This window comes from Sorex fumeus, unplaced genomic scaffold, assembly GCF_029834395.1.
Source record: "Sorex fumeus unplaced genomic scaffold, SorFum_2.1 ptg000128l, whole genome shotgun sequence".
Taxonomy (NCBI): domain Eukaryota; kingdom Metazoa; phylum Chordata; class Mammalia; order Eulipotyphla; family Soricidae; genus Sorex; species Sorex fumeus.
The window spans coordinates 17,932,963-17,950,095 of NW_026606185.1; the positions used below are offsets into that span (position 1 = coordinate 17,932,963).

Sequence of the window (17,133 nt, forward strand, 5' to 3'; positions counted from 1 at the left end):
TGCTAGCTTAAGAGGTCATGACAAGAAACTTGGGTATTGAATGCAGGTGTCTCACGGGTCCTGACATAGTTCTCCTATCTCCAAATAGCTTTTGGTGACATGGCTACTAAAGCCACGTCAGTGCATGGAAGAAAATGGCAATTATACTTATCTTTCCTCCATAAACGATGGGTATAAGCCAGATAACACAAAAATACACTTAGAGAACCTCCATAACATCTGGGTGCTCAAACAAACCTGTCCATAAAAGGTGGTCACCTGTGGCTGTGTTGTGGTGCCTCAGGTGGCGCCCAGAGCCTTCTTTCTGGGGCCCACCTAGAAAACTGATTTTTGGACTGACCAGAGATTCCAGAACAGAAACAAGCCCCATAAAGGAAGAACACGGTGTTGACCCCAGGGATGAATTGTGTTGACCGAGATTTCTCTTGCCTCCAGCCTTCTTCATAGTCAACTCACTTAGGCCCTACTGGAAAAGGGACCCCAAAGTCCCAGACCCCACATCTAGGGAGCAGAGAGCACATGTATTCTGGGAGGGAGAGGATGCTCAGTGAAAAATTAGAGCTTCCTTGAGTTTTGTTGGAAACTCATTTTTCCATTCCCTTGAAGTATTCTTGGGTAAGGCTCTTAATCTTTGAGGTTTATCTTTTTCTTTTTTTCCTTTTTGGGTCACACCTGGCGATGCACAGGGGTTACTCCTGGCTCTGCACTCAGGAATTACTCCTGGCGGTGCTCAGGGGACCATATAGGATGCTGGGAATCAAACCCAGGTCAGCCGCGTGCAAGGCAAATGCCCTACCCGCTGTGCTATAACTCCAGCCCCGAGGTTTATCTTTTAATAGGGATAATAGGGACCTCTGGACTGAGTATAATATTAAAACAGAAGTAGAGCACAGTCTTACTGTGTGATAGTTACTGTTCTAAGAACTTTCTTGGATGAAATTATGGATTGACTCCCAGAGAGATACTATTATTAGCTCTATTTTTTAACGGATTTTTGAGCATAGAGTCAGGAATAAGTCCTGAACCAGTCCTGAACCTGGTTGTGTTCAGGACTTATTCCTGACTCTATGCTCAGGTATCAGTCCTGGAAGTCCTCAGGTGACCAGACAGATGTCAAGGATCAAACCCAGGTCTGTCGTGTGCAAGACAAGCACCCTGTCAGTTGCACTGTATCTGCGTCAGGCAGATTCCTGTTAGCCCTATTTTATAGATGAAGAGATAAAACCTAATAGAGAGGTTATATAACTTTTCCACAGCTGGTAAATTGGGAAACTACAATTTATTCTAGAGTGCTTTGCCCCATGAAACTGTGGTCAGCCAAGAGGTAGAGCAGAACAATATACTTCCAAAAAGCCGTTGTTTTAAGAATGAAGGAGTTAATAATAGTTTCAGAACTTTTCCAGCATTCATGTCTTTTAAGTTAAACTGCCTAAAAAAATATTGCAAAGAAAGATTTTAGGAAAAGTATATTATACAAAGATATGAATTCAAAAGCTCAATTTTCTTTTTTTTCCCTTTATTTTATTTTATTTTTTTAAAGTTGTAGATTTACAATTTTTTGTACTTTGGTTTCAATTATACAATGATCAGATACCTATCCCTCCACCAGTGCCCATTTTCCACCACCATGGATAATATCCCTCCCACCCCCATCCCCCCATCCCCCCTGTCTCTGTGGCAGGGCAATCCCCTGTGTTCTCTCTCTCCTTTTGGGTGTTGTGGTCTGCAAAAGAGGCATTGAGTGGCAAACATGTTCAGTCCATAGTCTACTTTCGACATGCATCTCCCCTCCTGGGAGGATCCTCCAAACATCCTTTATTTGGTGCTCCCTTCTCTATCTGAACTGCCCTTTCCTCTAGGATACCCGGCTGGCCTCTAAGTTATGGAGTAATCCTCCTGGTGCTGATCTCAGCTATTCTTGGGTATTAATCTCATACTTTGTTACTTTATATCCCCCAGATGAATGCAATCTTTCTATGTCTATCCCTCTCTTTCTGATTCATTTCGCTTAGCATGATACTTTCCATATTGTACCACTTGTATGTAAATTTCATGACTTCATCTTTTCTAAGAGCTACATAGTACTCCATTGTGTAGATGTACCAAAGTTTCTTTAACCAGTCATCTGTTCTTGGGCATTCAGGTTTCTTGCAGTTTCTGGCTATTGTAAAGAGTGCTGCAATGAACAAACAAGTGCAGATGTCACTTCGACTATACATTTTTGCCTCTCTGGGATATATTCCCAGGAGTGGTATTGCTGGGTCAAATGGGAGCTCAATTTCTAATTTTTTGAGAATCGTCCATACTGTTTTCCAGAAGGGCTGAACCAGTGGACATTCCCACCAACAGTGAAGGAGTGTCCCTTTCTCGCCACATCCACGCCAGCATTGGTTGCTTTTGTTCTTTTGAATGTGGGCCAGTCTCTGAGGTGTGAGATGGTATCTCATTGTGGTTTTGATCTGCATCTCCCTGATGATTAATGATGTAGAGCATTTTCTCATGTGCTTTTTTGCCATTCGGATTTCTTCTTTGAGAAAGTTTCTGTTCATTTCATTGCCCCATTTTTGGATGGGGTTGGATGTTTTCCAAAAGCTCAATTTTCACAAAGCACTGTGGAAACTGTTTTACTGAGATTCTATATTGCTTAGAAATGTGGCACCAAATTTGATTGTTATGCCTTCAAATAAAAAAGTACTAAAACTCATACACCCCAATCCAAGCTTCACTCTCAACCCTTCTGATATTCCAGAGACATCTTTTAAAAGATATTATAGTGATATGTTCTAGATCAACTTACTTTGTAGTTAAATAGTGAATCAAGTCAAACTTTTGAGTTATGAAGGGAAGAAAACAAGAGAAAATCCTTGTCTGACAGAAGTGTGGTCCATGTTATATAATTCGGTTGTAAGCACATCCTGAGATTTTTGAAATTTTATTTTTTGTCATGATTCTTTGGTAAAATCACTTGTTATCAAGTCAACAAAATTGAATCAATAATAGCGCTGCCACCATTTTTGTGCTGTACTGACTGTATTGTTGCTCACTGTTCACCTACCTGAGAATGGGTGATCTCACCTACTCTGCATTGCAGTCCGCAGAATGAAGACTCTTCCTTCTATTTTGATGGAAGTGGATATTCTGTTGTGGAGAAGGCACTTCGGACTACCATGACTCACATAATCATGCTTTTTAATACCTATTCTCCTAATGGGCTTCTCCTCTACCTCACTTCAAATGACACTGTAAGAATCTATATAAGTACTTCTATGTGTATATTTATATGATTAGATTGCAGGGGGGTGGATATTGGTATTCAATAGATGTTTTAGGAGCATATACTAATCTTATGTGTCAATTCCAGAGTATAAAATTCCCTATTGAAAATAGCTTATTAGTAGAAATTCCACTGAAGGTCCTTTGGAAAATATGGAAGAGTGCCCATTAGAAATTAGCCTTTTGGTCACTATAGGTACCAATTAAACATTTGTTATTTGAACACAAGGAGTGTGTCTTGCTCTGTGTTCATGCTGTCACTGTACTTGGGGACTTCAGGTTTTATTTTTGAACTGGACTGTTTGTCAGTCTTGTTAAAGGAGATATGGAGATTCCTTTTTTCCTTGTGTGTTGTAGATTTTGACAGTAGTGAGTAGCTCTCCTATGTAACCCAAGTAGTGTTCTGGAAAGCCTTTGTGGACACACTATTCCTAGTATGGGTCTCTGGCTGTTGATCCAGCCCTAATTATCTTAGTTTGAATTTTGAAGATGTATGTCATCCTGGACTTGGAAGGAAAGAGACCTTGTGACAACCATTAGCCCATGGGTAACTGTTTTCTCTTCTCTACAGAAAGACTTTCTGTCTGTTGAGATGGTCCATGGCAGAGTTAAAGTCACAGTTGACTTGGGATCAGGGCCTCTTACTCTTATCACAGACAGACGATACAATAATGGATCCTGGTTCAAAATAGCTTTCCAGAGAAATCGAAAGCAAGGTAAGTGCGCACAGGATGCTGGGGATTCTCAGATCTTTCAGATCTTTTCAAAATCGTATTCAAGTTTAGCACTGAAAGCCATTGTTTTTTTCTGAAATAAGCTCCAAGAGTAATATTTTGTGGAGGCATAGCTACATTTGTCTCAGATATCCAAGTATGTTTTTGCCATTAAATGCTAATTAGGGGAACTGGGGAGATGGTACAGTAGGTAAGGTGCTTGCCTTGCATAATCCACTCAAGCTTAATCCCCAGCACCATATATGGGCCTCTGAGTACCACCAAGAGTAGTCCCTAAGTACAGAGATAAGAGAGTAAGCCCTGAACACAGCTGGGTGTGGCCTCCAAATTATTTATTTATAAATAAATGCTAAATAGCACTGTCTGTAGTACTGTCCTCCCATTGTTCATTGATTTGCTCCAGCAGGCACCAGTAATGTCTCCATTGTGAGACTTGTTACTGTTTTTTGCATATAGAATATGCCACAGGGAGCTTGCCAGCTATGGCATGCAGGTGGGATACTCTCGGTAGCTTGCTGGGCTCTCCGAGAGGGACCAAGGAATCAAACCTGGGTCGGCTGCGTGCAAGGCAAACGCCCTACCCACTGTGCTATCGCTTCAGCCCTAAATAGGAATAAGAAATAAAATATATTTTCTTCTATAAACATACTGCAGTCATTTAGAAATATGTATTCTGGAGGCAGTGACTTTCATATGAAGGATTTTCATTTGCCATTTAATAGTCAAGCTCATTTACTGTTCAAAATTGCAGAATATAAAAGAACAGATCTCAGGGCTGGAGACATAGTACAGCAAAAAGGGTGCTTGCACTGTTTGCAAACAAACTGGGTCCAATCCCTGACACCCCATATAATTCCATAACACCATCAGGAGTGATCCCTGAGTGTAAGGCCAGGAATAATCCCTGAGTACTGTGTGAATGTGGCCCCCAAATAAACCAACAAATAAATAATAACATATCTTTGTAAATAAACTTTGTGTTTTATGTCAATGTAGAAACTGATTTTCATTTCCTTATTGATTACTTTCAGGTCACCTCGCAGTTGTTGATCCCCACAACACCAGTCACAAAGAGATAAAGCAAGGAGAAACTCCCGGAGCCTCTTCTGACCTCAATCGTCTCGATAAGGATCCCATTTATGTGGGTGGATTACCTAGATCAAAAATATTAAGGTATGTTTCCAGTGTGTTCCAGTCTTTGGCATGATATTTCATTGTTGTTTTGAATTGCATCTCCCTCATGATTAGTGATGTAAAGCATTTTTTCATGTGCTTTTAGCTATTTGTATTTCTTCTTTGAAGAAGTTTCTATTCATTTCTTCTCCCCATTTTTTTGATGGGGTTGGATTTTTTTCTTGTAAAGTTCTACTGGTACCTCTCTTGCAAAACATAATGTCCAAAAGGAAAGAGAGAAAGAGTGAGAAGAAAAGTGTCTTTTCTAGTGGCAAGCTGGTCGTGGAAGTGGCGGGAGGGAAACTGGAGATATTGGTGGTGGGAAATAGGCACTGGTGAAAGGACAGGTGTTGAAATATTTTATGACTGAAACTCTATCATGAATAACTTTGTAATTGTGTATCTCACACTGATTCCATTTTTAAAAATGAAATTTAAGATATGATACCACATTGAAAAATGTTCAGATCCCTAATTACCACTATCATTAATTTCTTAGGGCAGCTACAGCCAATTCCCAAACTGGTCAGCTTTCACAGTAGAACTGTGTCCTGTCAAAGTGCTACAACTATAGGTCAGAGACCAGAGTGTCCTCAGAAACTAGGGTGTCCACAGAGTCACGTCTTGTGAGAGTTGTGAGAATGTTTTATGTCTCTCTTTGGGTCTGTTAGATTAAGACATCCCCCATCTTGTGGGTGTCATCCTCCCCTACAATTCTTCCCTTTGTGAACATTTCTGGATCGAAAGTGCCACTTTAACAAGGACATCAGTCATATTGAATTCGGTCCTAGCCTAATAACCTCATCTTACCTTGATTTTGTTTGAAAAGCCTTCATATCCATTTAAAGTCACTTTCACAGGCACTTGAGATTCCAGCATCTTTGGGGGTTAACCCATAGCCACTATATTCCATATTTACTGAGAAAAAAACCTTCTTAAGTAAAATTTCTCATTTTTTAAAAAATTTATTTATTTATTGAATCACCATGGGAAAGGTTACAAAGCTTTCAGGTTTAGGTCTCAGTCATGCAAATATCAAGCACATTTCCCTTTACCAAAACTTATTTTTTACCATGAAGAACCCCAATAAAACCCCACCCCCCACCCCTCCCAGTCCCTGTGGAGCAGATGAATTCTAGTTAACACTCTATCTGCTTTGATTAGATTCATTGTTTCAATAAAAGATTCACCACTATTATTTAGAGTTTACCCCCCCACCCCCAAATCAGACATGCTGACAAAGCATTGTGAAGTGATTTGCTTTCTACAGCTGGGTTCAAGAATTATATGTTGGTTTTGGATTTCTGCTATTTTACTTATTGACCCTGGAAGTATTTCTACTGAAAGTCAGATAGTTAAGAAATTGGTTTCTGTGCTCTGGAGTCGTGGCCGTGCTGGAGAGCCACTAGTGGGGGGCAACTGGTGGTCTCGGTAGGGCATGAAGGGTGGACCGAAACGCCCCCCTTCCCATGAGGTTTTAGTCACCCCCAGTCCCCCGGCTCATACCTGCTGTCCACAAGGCTCCCATGCGGCCGCCATCTTTCTTTCCAGAGAGGAGAAGGCGACTGGGGCAACACCCTTTCCCCTCCGGACAGACCTGATGGCCTGGATTAACGCATAGTCCGTTCACTTTTCTGCTCCAAGCTGCCGGGTTCTGCATTAAGTCCTTGTGCTTCTGGGGCTGTGGCCGTGCTGGAGAGCCGCTCGCGGGGGGCAACTGGTGACCTCGGTAGGGCGTGAAGGACGGACCAGAACGCCCCCTTTCCCATGAGGTTTTAGTCGGCCCCACACCCCCGGCTCATACCTGCTGTCCACAAGGCTCCCATGTGGCCGCCATCTTTCTTTCCAGAGAGGAGAGGGTGAATGGGGCAACACCCTTTCCCCTCCGGACAGTCATGATGGCCTGGATTAACGCATAGCCCGTTCACTTTTCTGCTCCAAGCTGCTGGGTTATGCATTAAGTCCTTGTGTTTCTGGGGCTGTGGCTGTGCTCCAAACTTAACTATGATTTTCAGAGAGAAACGTTGGGTGGTTTACTTCCCATGGATCACTTTGTATATAGAGAGATGTCGCGCGGCCGCATGAGCGGCCGTGCGGTTTTCAGGAAAAGTCCTAGTTCCCGCATACTCGAGCTGTGTTTGTAGAGGCTTCTGGTCACCGGGGTTCCATCTGGGGGAGGCGGGATGCGGTACCTACCCCATCTGGGGCTTCCCGATGATCTCGGCTCTTTTTGGAACCTGTTTTTTTTTTTTTCCCTTCGGGATCTGTGGATCCTGCCCTCCATGTTGTCCTTCTCTTCGGCTGAATCAAATTTCTCATTTTCTATTGCCTTTAGAAAACATCTAGAAATTATTATTGCGCAGTATTTTGAGGTTCTACTCAAAATATTTTCATTATACTTCATCTTCCTCTCTAGACATTTTAATGTAGTAGAGTGTCTCTAGAGCCAAAAAAAAAAAAAGAGAGAGGATGCTTTATACAGAAATATATGTATATGGATCCCATTTTTGCATGATAGAATGAATAATGTATGTGAACATTAAAAAGCCAGTATCAGGAAGTTGGATGGAAGAGAAGAGATAGGTAGTGAAACACATAACATTGGTTCATGTTTATCATTGTGGCTTTAATAATTTATTTAAACATTCTATTGGTGTCAGTCATTGTTCTCTGCCACCCTGATTACTATGGGTTGAGCAATCCAAAGTGCATTTCTCCTCTTTGCCCTGTTTTTTTTTTAAACCAAAAGTTTCTGTATGTTTCAAGGAACATAGCTTATAGCCACTGCCCTCCCTACCAACCCCACTTGGTGTTAGGAAAAAATTACACTTAAACATCCTTGTAATTAATCACTTACCCCAGGATTTAACCCATTACCAAAGCAAAACCAGGACTCGAAACCTGTCTCCTAATTTCCAGTTTTATTTATTATTCCTTGATGTGGTGGCCACAAGATTTTTCTTGAGCATGATCTTTAGTTCATCTGTACATTTTTCTAAATGACACATAGTAGGGCATAGGAGACAGAAGAGAACCTCTATTCTAAGATGGCAACCCAAACCTTCCTTTCATGCTGGAAGATTCCTGGCTATCATCAAGATCAGCTTTTTCACGTACAATGGAAGAAACTGAGAACTAGAAAGGTTGAAATTTGACGGAAATTCCATAGTTACTTAGTGGTGCACAGCTTGTTCTTAGCATATAGATGCTCATGTCACTGCCAAGTTCTCCTGCTGATCAACTGGATGATGCCTGAAAACGTAACTTGGAGACATTGATAGTCTCTACATTTTGGAAATGAGAGCCTGACCATCTTACCACCTCATCCTGGCTAGCAGTATGGCAACTCTTAATAACAAAAGTATCATATTAGGGCTCAGGATTGTGGTTTAGTGATGCTTGAGCCCATGAGTTCAGTCCTCAGCATTACCCCTTACTGCTGAATGTTATCCTCAGCACTGCCATGGGGGTCCCCACATCAACATAATGCAATGCCTGGTGCATTTCCCCCACCTTAACACAGCAACCAGGAGATGAGGGAATAGAGGGACAATATTGGGCAAAAAAGAAAGAAAAATATGGTATCCACTTGGATCCATATAAAAAATGGGTTTTGAGGGGCAGGGAGGTTGTTCAAAAGTGTTGAGTACAAGCAGGAGACTTTGAGTTCAGTTTTTTTGGGGGGATCACACCTGGTGATGCATAGGGGTTATTTCTGGCTCATGCACTCAGAAATTACCCCCGGCAGTGCTCAGGGGATCATATGGGATGCTGGGAATCGAACCCGGGTCAGCCGCGTGTAAGGCAAACACCCTACCCGCTGTGCTATTGCTCCAGCTCTCAGTTCAATTTTTAACTCTCTAGGATCCCCTGAGCACGAGCAGGGGTGATGCTGGTGGCCCCATTTCTGGTTCTGAGCTCCATGTCCCCTGTTCCATGTGAGCACTGTAGGGCTGAGATCACAAGGAGTAACCCCTGGGGTTCCTGAGCATTTTGTTAAGGACGAAGAGGACCATGTAAATAAATAGAAGAAAATTGGATTTGTGGAAATCCCAGCCTTTACCACATGCAATTACTTCCTTAGGACAGAGCTCATGAAAATGCAGCAGGAGCAAGAACCACTGTTTTCTCTAGGATATGTGATCCCAGGAAATAGCATTACCGCTCCCTCCCCGCACCCCAGCCAAATGTTCTATTCTCCAAGGAGTCTAGGTTACTATCTAAATTCTCCTTACACCAATAATCTCCTAATCTGTCTATTATCTCACCTATCATTGGCCTGTGTTTTAATGAGTATACTTAAATTGTAATAACTAAGATTTCTCTTAAAACAGTAAACAATTGTCTCGGTGGTCATGTAAGTAGTTAAGGTCACTAAATTCAGGCCTTTTATTTTATTTGGCAGAGGTGGGGATTGTAGTCACACCCACCTGGCAGTGCTCAGGGCTTACTCCTAGCCTTGTACTCAAGAATACTTGGTGGTGCTCAGGGAAACTTATGTCATACTATGGATTAAACAGGGTTCAGCTATGTGCAAGGCAAGCGCCTTGACCCCTGTATTATCTCTCCAGTCCCTTCCTTTGTCAAAGATTATGCCTTTGACTGGAAGTTCTCATCACTGTCCTCTAGAGATCCTGTCTAATATTTCTGTAGAATCACGATCACAATCATCCTGTTGTTTGTCGATTGCCTCGAGCAGGCACCAGTAACGTCTCCTTTGTCCTAGCCCTGAAATTTTAAAAAGTGCCATATTCAAGGCTCTTTCAGGGTTAGGAGAATGAGACCCATCATTGTTACTGGTATTTGGCATATTGGGTATGCCACGGGGAGTTTGCCAGACTCTGCCATGTGGGCAGGTTACATTAGGTAGCCTGCCAGGTTGTCCAAAGTAAGAACAATATAATAAGATGTTGCACAGCTGCAAATGCGGCCGCACACTTCCGGGAGCTGGGTTTTATGGTCTCTGGGTCTTGGCCATTGGATGGGATTACCTGGCGGCCGGGGGCAGTTGGTGGGTGTGACCCCTGCCTATTAGAAGATGGAGGATCTGGGTGGAGGATGCTCAGCCCCCATCCGAGCAGCCTTGGAGATCTCAGCCCCAGGACCCGCATGCCTGTGTTCCTCTGCCGGTTCCTTCATGCGTGTGGAGAGTGGTCTCGGCATGGTTGTGGCTGGTTCTAGAGGTCGTCAGCTGCTGGGACTCTGCTCTAGATGGGGAGGGAACTCAACCCGCCCCCCTGCAAGGGACCCTGGCAAGGACAGCCAGGCGCAGGGGCAGGAGACTCTGCGCTATTCTTTTCCACTTTGCACTATTTTCTTCCCGGGAGCTGGGTTTTATAGTCTCTGGGTCTTGGTCTTGATGGGATTACCTGGCTCCTGGGGCAGTTGGTGGGTGTGCCCCCAGCCTATTGGAAGATGGAGAATTTTGTAGAATGACACTTGGAAATGAATCTTCTTTATTTCCAGTCCTTTTTATTTTTCAAAAAAAGAAAAATTAATTTTCTTAGTCCTTTTTTGTCCCAAAAATAAAGAAAATTTTTATGAGGACAAAATTTATTTTTTTTTAATTTTGTCCTCATGGTCTTCCCTACAGAAGTGGTGTTATCAGCAAGAATTATGTGGGCTGTATCAGAAACCTGGAAATATCCAGATCAACGTTTGATTTACTCAGAAATTCCTATGGAGTGAGAAAAGGCTGTGTACTGGAGGTGAGACGCTTTCTGTCAGTCCTGGGATAAGTTTTTGTACATGCCCACTGATTTACCACTGTAAGGCAATGGTATCCAAAACCACCCTGGGGACTTGATATTGCTTTTTCTTCTCTCTGTGACTAGCCTATCCGAAGTGTTAGCTTCTTGAAAGGTGGCTATGTTGAACTGCCACCCAAGTCTTTGACACCAGAATCGGAATTGTTGGCAACATTTGTTACTCAGAACAGTAGTGGCATCATTCTGGCTGCCCTGGATAAGCGTGGGAAGAAGCAAGATCATGTGGTGAGTAGGTCAAACACTTTCATGCCAGTTCAGAAAGAATATCACTTCCAATAAAAACAACTAAACCAGGAGTGGTTATTGCAGTTGTATGCATGCCCTGTTATTTATGGGTATGCATTTTAATAAGCTAAAATTAGTGTTGCTGAATATTTTCCTTTGTAAATAAGTAATTTTCTATTGACTATCCCATTTTTCTTTTGTAGCTATAGAGGAGAAAGATACCTGCTAACTGCTTCTCATTGCTTTCAAGCTCTTTGAATTTTCTTCCACATACCCTGGCCTTTGTTTTTGTAATAAAAGGAAAGACAGCAAACCATTAAATTCTGTTGAGTTGCTTAGCATACTGCTCCATAAAGAAAGATTTTCTTTATACATTATAGGGACTAAATGGAGCAGAAAGAGAAATGTGGCTTGTGCCAAGACAGTGGACCCATAGAAGAGAGAAAAGTTAATGGTTTTCCATCTTTATATTCCTTTTCAGTAGCATAGGTGATTGTTTTTCCTCTCCTCTGTGCAAATTTGTTTGTAACATGGACTTTGAAGAGGTTTTATAGACTGCTAATAAGGTAGAAGCTATGCAACTGCAATCTGTGCAGGATATTTTAAAAGTATTCAGGATGCATTACAGTCATTGCTGTATAGTCACAATCATACTGCATACTCTGCGATTGGTGCTTCATGTGTTTCACTGAGGGAGAAGTGGATTCAGAGAGCTTTGGTTAACCTTCCCCAGGTCACTTAGCTGTGACATGTTAAAGCAATCCAGAGATTCCCTGATCCAGAGTCACTTGATAAAGGTTTTACAATGACAGATAGGTTTGTGGACCTCATCAATTATTTCTTAAGTTGGAGTAGAATTTATACAATGTAAAAATTAACCTATTTAAAGTGAAAAATTCAGAACAATTTAGTGTTTTTACAATGTTGGGAGGGCACATCCTCTCTCTACTTCAAAACATTTATGTCAGTGAAAATAAAAAACCTGTGCCATTAAGCAGCCCCTCATCACCTCCCCTCCTCCCTGGAAACCACCAATTTATTTTCTGTACATATAAATGCCTTTTATCTGTATATTTTATATAAGTGGATCCTTGCAGCATGTAGTTGCTTGTATCTTTCACTTAGCATGTTTTCTGGGTTTATCGACACTGTGGCATGTGACACTACTCCTTTTCTGTGAGTGAATAATGTGTCATAAATAGTTCACAATATCATTGATTTATCTCTTAATTCATTGGTGGGCATTTGGGTTGTTTCTGCCTTTTGGCTATTATAAATACTGTTATTATAAACATTCATTTATCATTTAGTACCTCTCTGGGGAAATTTTTTGAGGCACCACCAAACTCTTTTCCTCCACTGATCTTATTAGGACTACTGAAAATTGAAAATGTTCTACTTAAGTTAGCAAAAAAAAAAAAAAAAAAAAAAAGGAATGCCCCAATGCTCATAGAGTGTTGTGAACTGAGTAGGCGGGGGGAATGGAGGGGACAGAGTCCATGGGATAGTGGTGGAAGAATCTTGAAACATTGGGGGAGGGATGGACATGGTAATAACCACCTCTGTGCTGCTGTAAGTTGTGATATCTCAATCAATAAAAAAAATTTTTTTAATTGAAAAAAAAGAATGTTTTAAACCAATCATATTCTGCTCATGGGCCTCTTTTGGGGTGGTAAAATAGCACAAGAGCTTTAAACACTTTCAAAGTGTTCATTCTCTTTGGGGAGCAGGAAGGGTTGGACCACATCAGTAGTGCTTGGGCTACACCTGCATTTGTGCTCAAGTCTGACCACTGGTAGTTCTTAGGGGCCCATGGTGCAGTGCCAGGAATCAAACTGGATTAGTAGCCTGCAAGCACCCAGCCTTGTACTATCTCTCTGAACCCAAGCTACTGTCTTTTAATCCCACTTTTGGAAATGTTAGAAAACAATTTCATAGACTAAAAAATGTTATAGACTAAAAAATTTCATAGACTAAAAAATGTTTATTACATGTGGTAATGGAATATTACTAATGGCTTAACTTTTAAACAACAAGCAGATAGATCCATGGCCTGCAATATATTTATGTTGGGATATTTTCAGCAATAAAAAGTATAACATCTATGTAGAAATGGAAACCTTAGATATATTTAGTAATAATAACATAATATAACATAATGTAAAATCTTAATTATATGACTAGATATTGGAAAGCAGCCTACCAAATTTAAAATAATTGAGTTATATCAGAGATTTCCAAGCTTACTTGGCTTACCATATCCTTTTCAAAGAAAACAAAAAGACAAAACAGAGAAACAAATCTCTGTGTCACTGTATCACTGTTGTCCCGTTGTTCATCGATTTGCTTGAGCAGGCACCAGTAATGTCCCATTCATCCCTGGGATTTTAGCAGCCTCTCCTTACTCATCCTTCCCAACGCTGTTGTATTGGAGGCTCTTTCAGGGTCAGGGGAATGAGACCCATTATTGAAACAAATAACAGCAAAAAATATCTAGCACCTCTTCTTTAATCACAAACCAAGTAGTGCCCCCAGGTACACTGAGACTATCTTGTACTCCCACCATGGGTCTAAAGCCCTAGGGGCTAATATTGCCCACTTTGGGAAGCACTTTGTTAGCTGGTAATATTGCTAAGAAATTGCTTACATGGTGTAATATTTCCACATTAACTTTATAATACAGTATTTTTGGAATCATGTAGTAATGTTCATGCCATGGAATGATGTTTCTGTGATGCTCTGTCCACTCCCAGCCTTTCTTTGCCATTGTGCTGACTGATGGTCATGTGGAAGTGCATATTGATTCTGGGGATGGAGCAAGCCTGAGAAAAGCTCTCCTGCACTCTCCCACGGGCACGTACAGCGATGGACAAGAACATTCCATCTCTCTGACAAGAAATGGAAGGTATTTGGGTAACAAGGGCATGGTGGTTTCACAAAGGGAACCTTTCTGTAGTGTTGATAACTCTTAGATTTGTCTTTTCTTTTGGTGGTGCTCACTAATTGGTGCTGAGGTTGGTGCTCTGGGGTCATTCCGTCATTGCTGGTGGTGATCATGTGGAGCTGGGGATTAAACCCAGGCCTTCTGCGTGCAATGCACGTGCTGCAGCCTGTTGAACTATCTCTCAAGCCTTTGTCATAGTACTCTTTGCAGTTAACTTCATTGGGAAGATTAACCAATGTTTTTTCATAGTTTTAAAATGTAGACCTTTTCTATACTGTAATTTCAGGTGCTTAAGAATAAGCGATACTATGGATAGAAGGGAGAGTATCATGCTAAGTGATATGAGTCAGAAAGAGAGGGACAGACATAGAAGAACTGCACTCATTTGTGGAGGATAAAACAACATAACATGAGGCTGATACCTAAGGATAGTAGATACATGGGAGAGGTAGATTGCTCCATAGCTGGAAGCCTGCCTCATGAGCAAAGGGGAGAAGGCCGTTGGAATAGAGAAGGGATCACTAAGAAAAAGATGGCTGGAGGAATCGGTCCGGATGGGAGATGTGTGCAGAAAGTAGATAAAGGAACAAACATAACCTTTCAGGGTCTGTATTGCAAACCATAATGCCCTAAAGTAGAGAGAGATTATGGGGAATCATGTCCGCCATGGAAGTAGGGGGAAGATTGGGTGGGGGGGTACTTGGTGATATTGGTGGCAGGGAATGTGCACTGGTGGAGGGATGGGTGTTTGATCATTGTGTGATTGTAACCCAAACATGAAAGCTTGTAACTATCTCACGGTGATTCAATAAAATTAAAAAAAAAAAAAAGAATAAGCAATACTTAGGAGAACCTTTCCTGTGGTCTAGCAGAAATTGGTTTAACATTGGATTAATGCTTTGTCAAAAAATAATATAGTATTAGTATACAGTAATGCATCAATACTAAACAGTAAAATAGTAAAATAGAAATAGGGTTATATCAACATTCCTATTTGTTTTCCTCCAAACATAGGACTAGGTGCTTTAAAGAATATGGCATGTTTTGTTAGAGGTATGGAAGTAGAAGAAAAATACTTTACAGGGACTGAAGAGAGGTTATAGTGCTTAAGGTAGTTTTCTTGTATGCAGTGAACTCCTGTTTTATTCATTGCACTGCATTGTGGGGAAAGGAAGGGAGGGAGGAATGGAAGGAGAAAGAGGAGGGAGGCAGAGGAGGGAGGAGAGGAGGGAAGAAAGGAAGGAAGGGAAAAGAAAAGAGAAAGGAGAAAAGGAATTTTTTCCAAAAGCAGTTAACTCAATAATATTTAATAACATTCTATTTATTTTTTAAAGTATTTACAAATGGAGTACTATGTAGCTGTTAGAAAAGATGAAGTTATGAAATTTACATACAAGTGGTACTACATGGAAAGTATCATGTTAAGCGAAATGAGTCAGAAAGAGCGGGATAGACACAGAAAGATTGCATTCATCTGGGGAACATAACGCAACAAAACGGGAGACTAACACCCAGGAATGGCTCAGATTAGTACCAGGAATTTTGCTCCATGACTTGAAGGCCAGCCACATGTGCTAGGTGAAAAGGAAGCTCAGATAGAGAAGAGAGCACCAAATAAAGGGTGTTGTGAAGACCCTCCCAGGGTGGGAGAGACATGCTAAAAGTAGTCTATAGACCAAACATGATTGCCACTCAATGCCTCTCTGACAAAACACAGTACTCAAAAGAAGAGAGAGAGAACAGGGAGGAATGCCCTGCCACAGCGGCAGGGTGGGGGGGGTGGGGGGAGGGATAGGGGGTGGGAGGGATGCTAGGACCCGTGGCGGGGGAGGATGGGCACTGGTGGAGGGATGGGTACTTGATCATTGTATAACTGAAACCCAAGCACAAAAATTTATAAGTCTATAAATGTACTTCATGGTGAAAAAAAATGAAATATGAATCACTGAGATACATGGTTAATAAATAAATAAATAAATAAAAATAAAGTATTTAGCATAAATTCTATTTTTTAAGATTGATACTTTTATTTTCATGGAATATTATAAAATATTTCTACAGGGAATTTTAATTTTATTTATTGGTTTTGGTGTCTTGCCTGGCTATGCTAAGGGCTTACTACTAGGGGGCCACAAGGGGAGCAGAGGATCAAACCCAGCTCGGCCAAGTCCCTGCCCTTTGTATTATCTCTCTGGCTTAGGGGACTTTATCATGAAGAAATTGTGGAGGTCTGTATTATAACAGCTGTTGTTTCATTATATTTAAAGATTTTCTCTAATTCTCCTTTGGCATTTTAGGACTATCACTGTCCAGTTGGATGAAACACATCCTGTCGAGATGAAGCTGAGTTCATCAGTAGAAAGAAAAAGCATAAATGTGTCCAGCCTGTATGTAGGTGGCATTCCTGAGGGTGAGGGGACACCCCAGCTCAAGTTGAGACAATCATTCCGTGGTTGTATCAAAAACCTGATCTTCAACATGGAGTAAGTGTCACTTCTCTTCACGTGGTTTTATTCCCTCCTGATTGATAGTACTGAGTGCCAACACTGATTTACTATCTAATTTTGCTCTGTAAAATGGCCTAAAGTTCTGCAAGTTCTTGAATCAGTGAACCCCATTATTCTATCATGAAAATTTCCCAAATGGGCTTTACTGAATTTAGATGATTAATAAATCTACTCATTGTATTTTTTAAAAAAAATATTGAATATTACATCCACAGTACTATTGATAAAGAGGTCAAAAATATATTTTTGGCATATAGTTAAAGACAGTGTAGAAATTTTGCGATGCCTGTCCCTTCCTATCTTGAAGTGATTCTTAAAAGAATCTTTACAACCTGGCTACTTGCAACTTGAGATAATTAATGGCATCTCCTAAAATAATTATTAAAAAGTCACCTCCTCGTCCCATGTAGAGGTTCCGTATGAAAGGAGTAGCATGTGCATAAGGCATTTCATTTCTCCTCACACCCCCTCAGCATGCTGCTGGAACAGAGCTTTGCTCTGATCTGGAA

The 17,133-nt window shown here is 41.2% G+C and overlaps 1 protein-coding gene across 1 annotated transcript in view; it reads left to right on the top strand.

The window, feature by feature from the left end:
- LAMA1 (laminin subunit alpha 1) overlaps positions 1-17,133 on the top strand; it is a 123,179-nt gene that overhangs the window by 95,008 nt on the left and 11,038 nt on the right. The window contains exons 49-55 of the mRNA XM_056138436.1: positions 3,092-3,242; positions 3,845-3,989; positions 5,039-5,180; positions 10,774-10,888; positions 11,015-11,173; positions 13,927-14,078; positions 16,415-16,600. Of these exons, the coding sequence (XP_055994411.1) occupies positions 3,092-3,242; positions 3,845-3,989; positions 5,039-5,180; positions 10,774-10,888; positions 11,015-11,173; positions 13,927-14,078; positions 16,415-16,600 (1,050 nt within the window). The remainder of the gene's footprint in view (positions 1-3,091; positions 3,243-3,844; positions 3,990-5,038; positions 5,181-10,773; positions 10,889-11,014; positions 11,174-13,926; positions 14,079-16,414; positions 16,601-17,133) is intronic.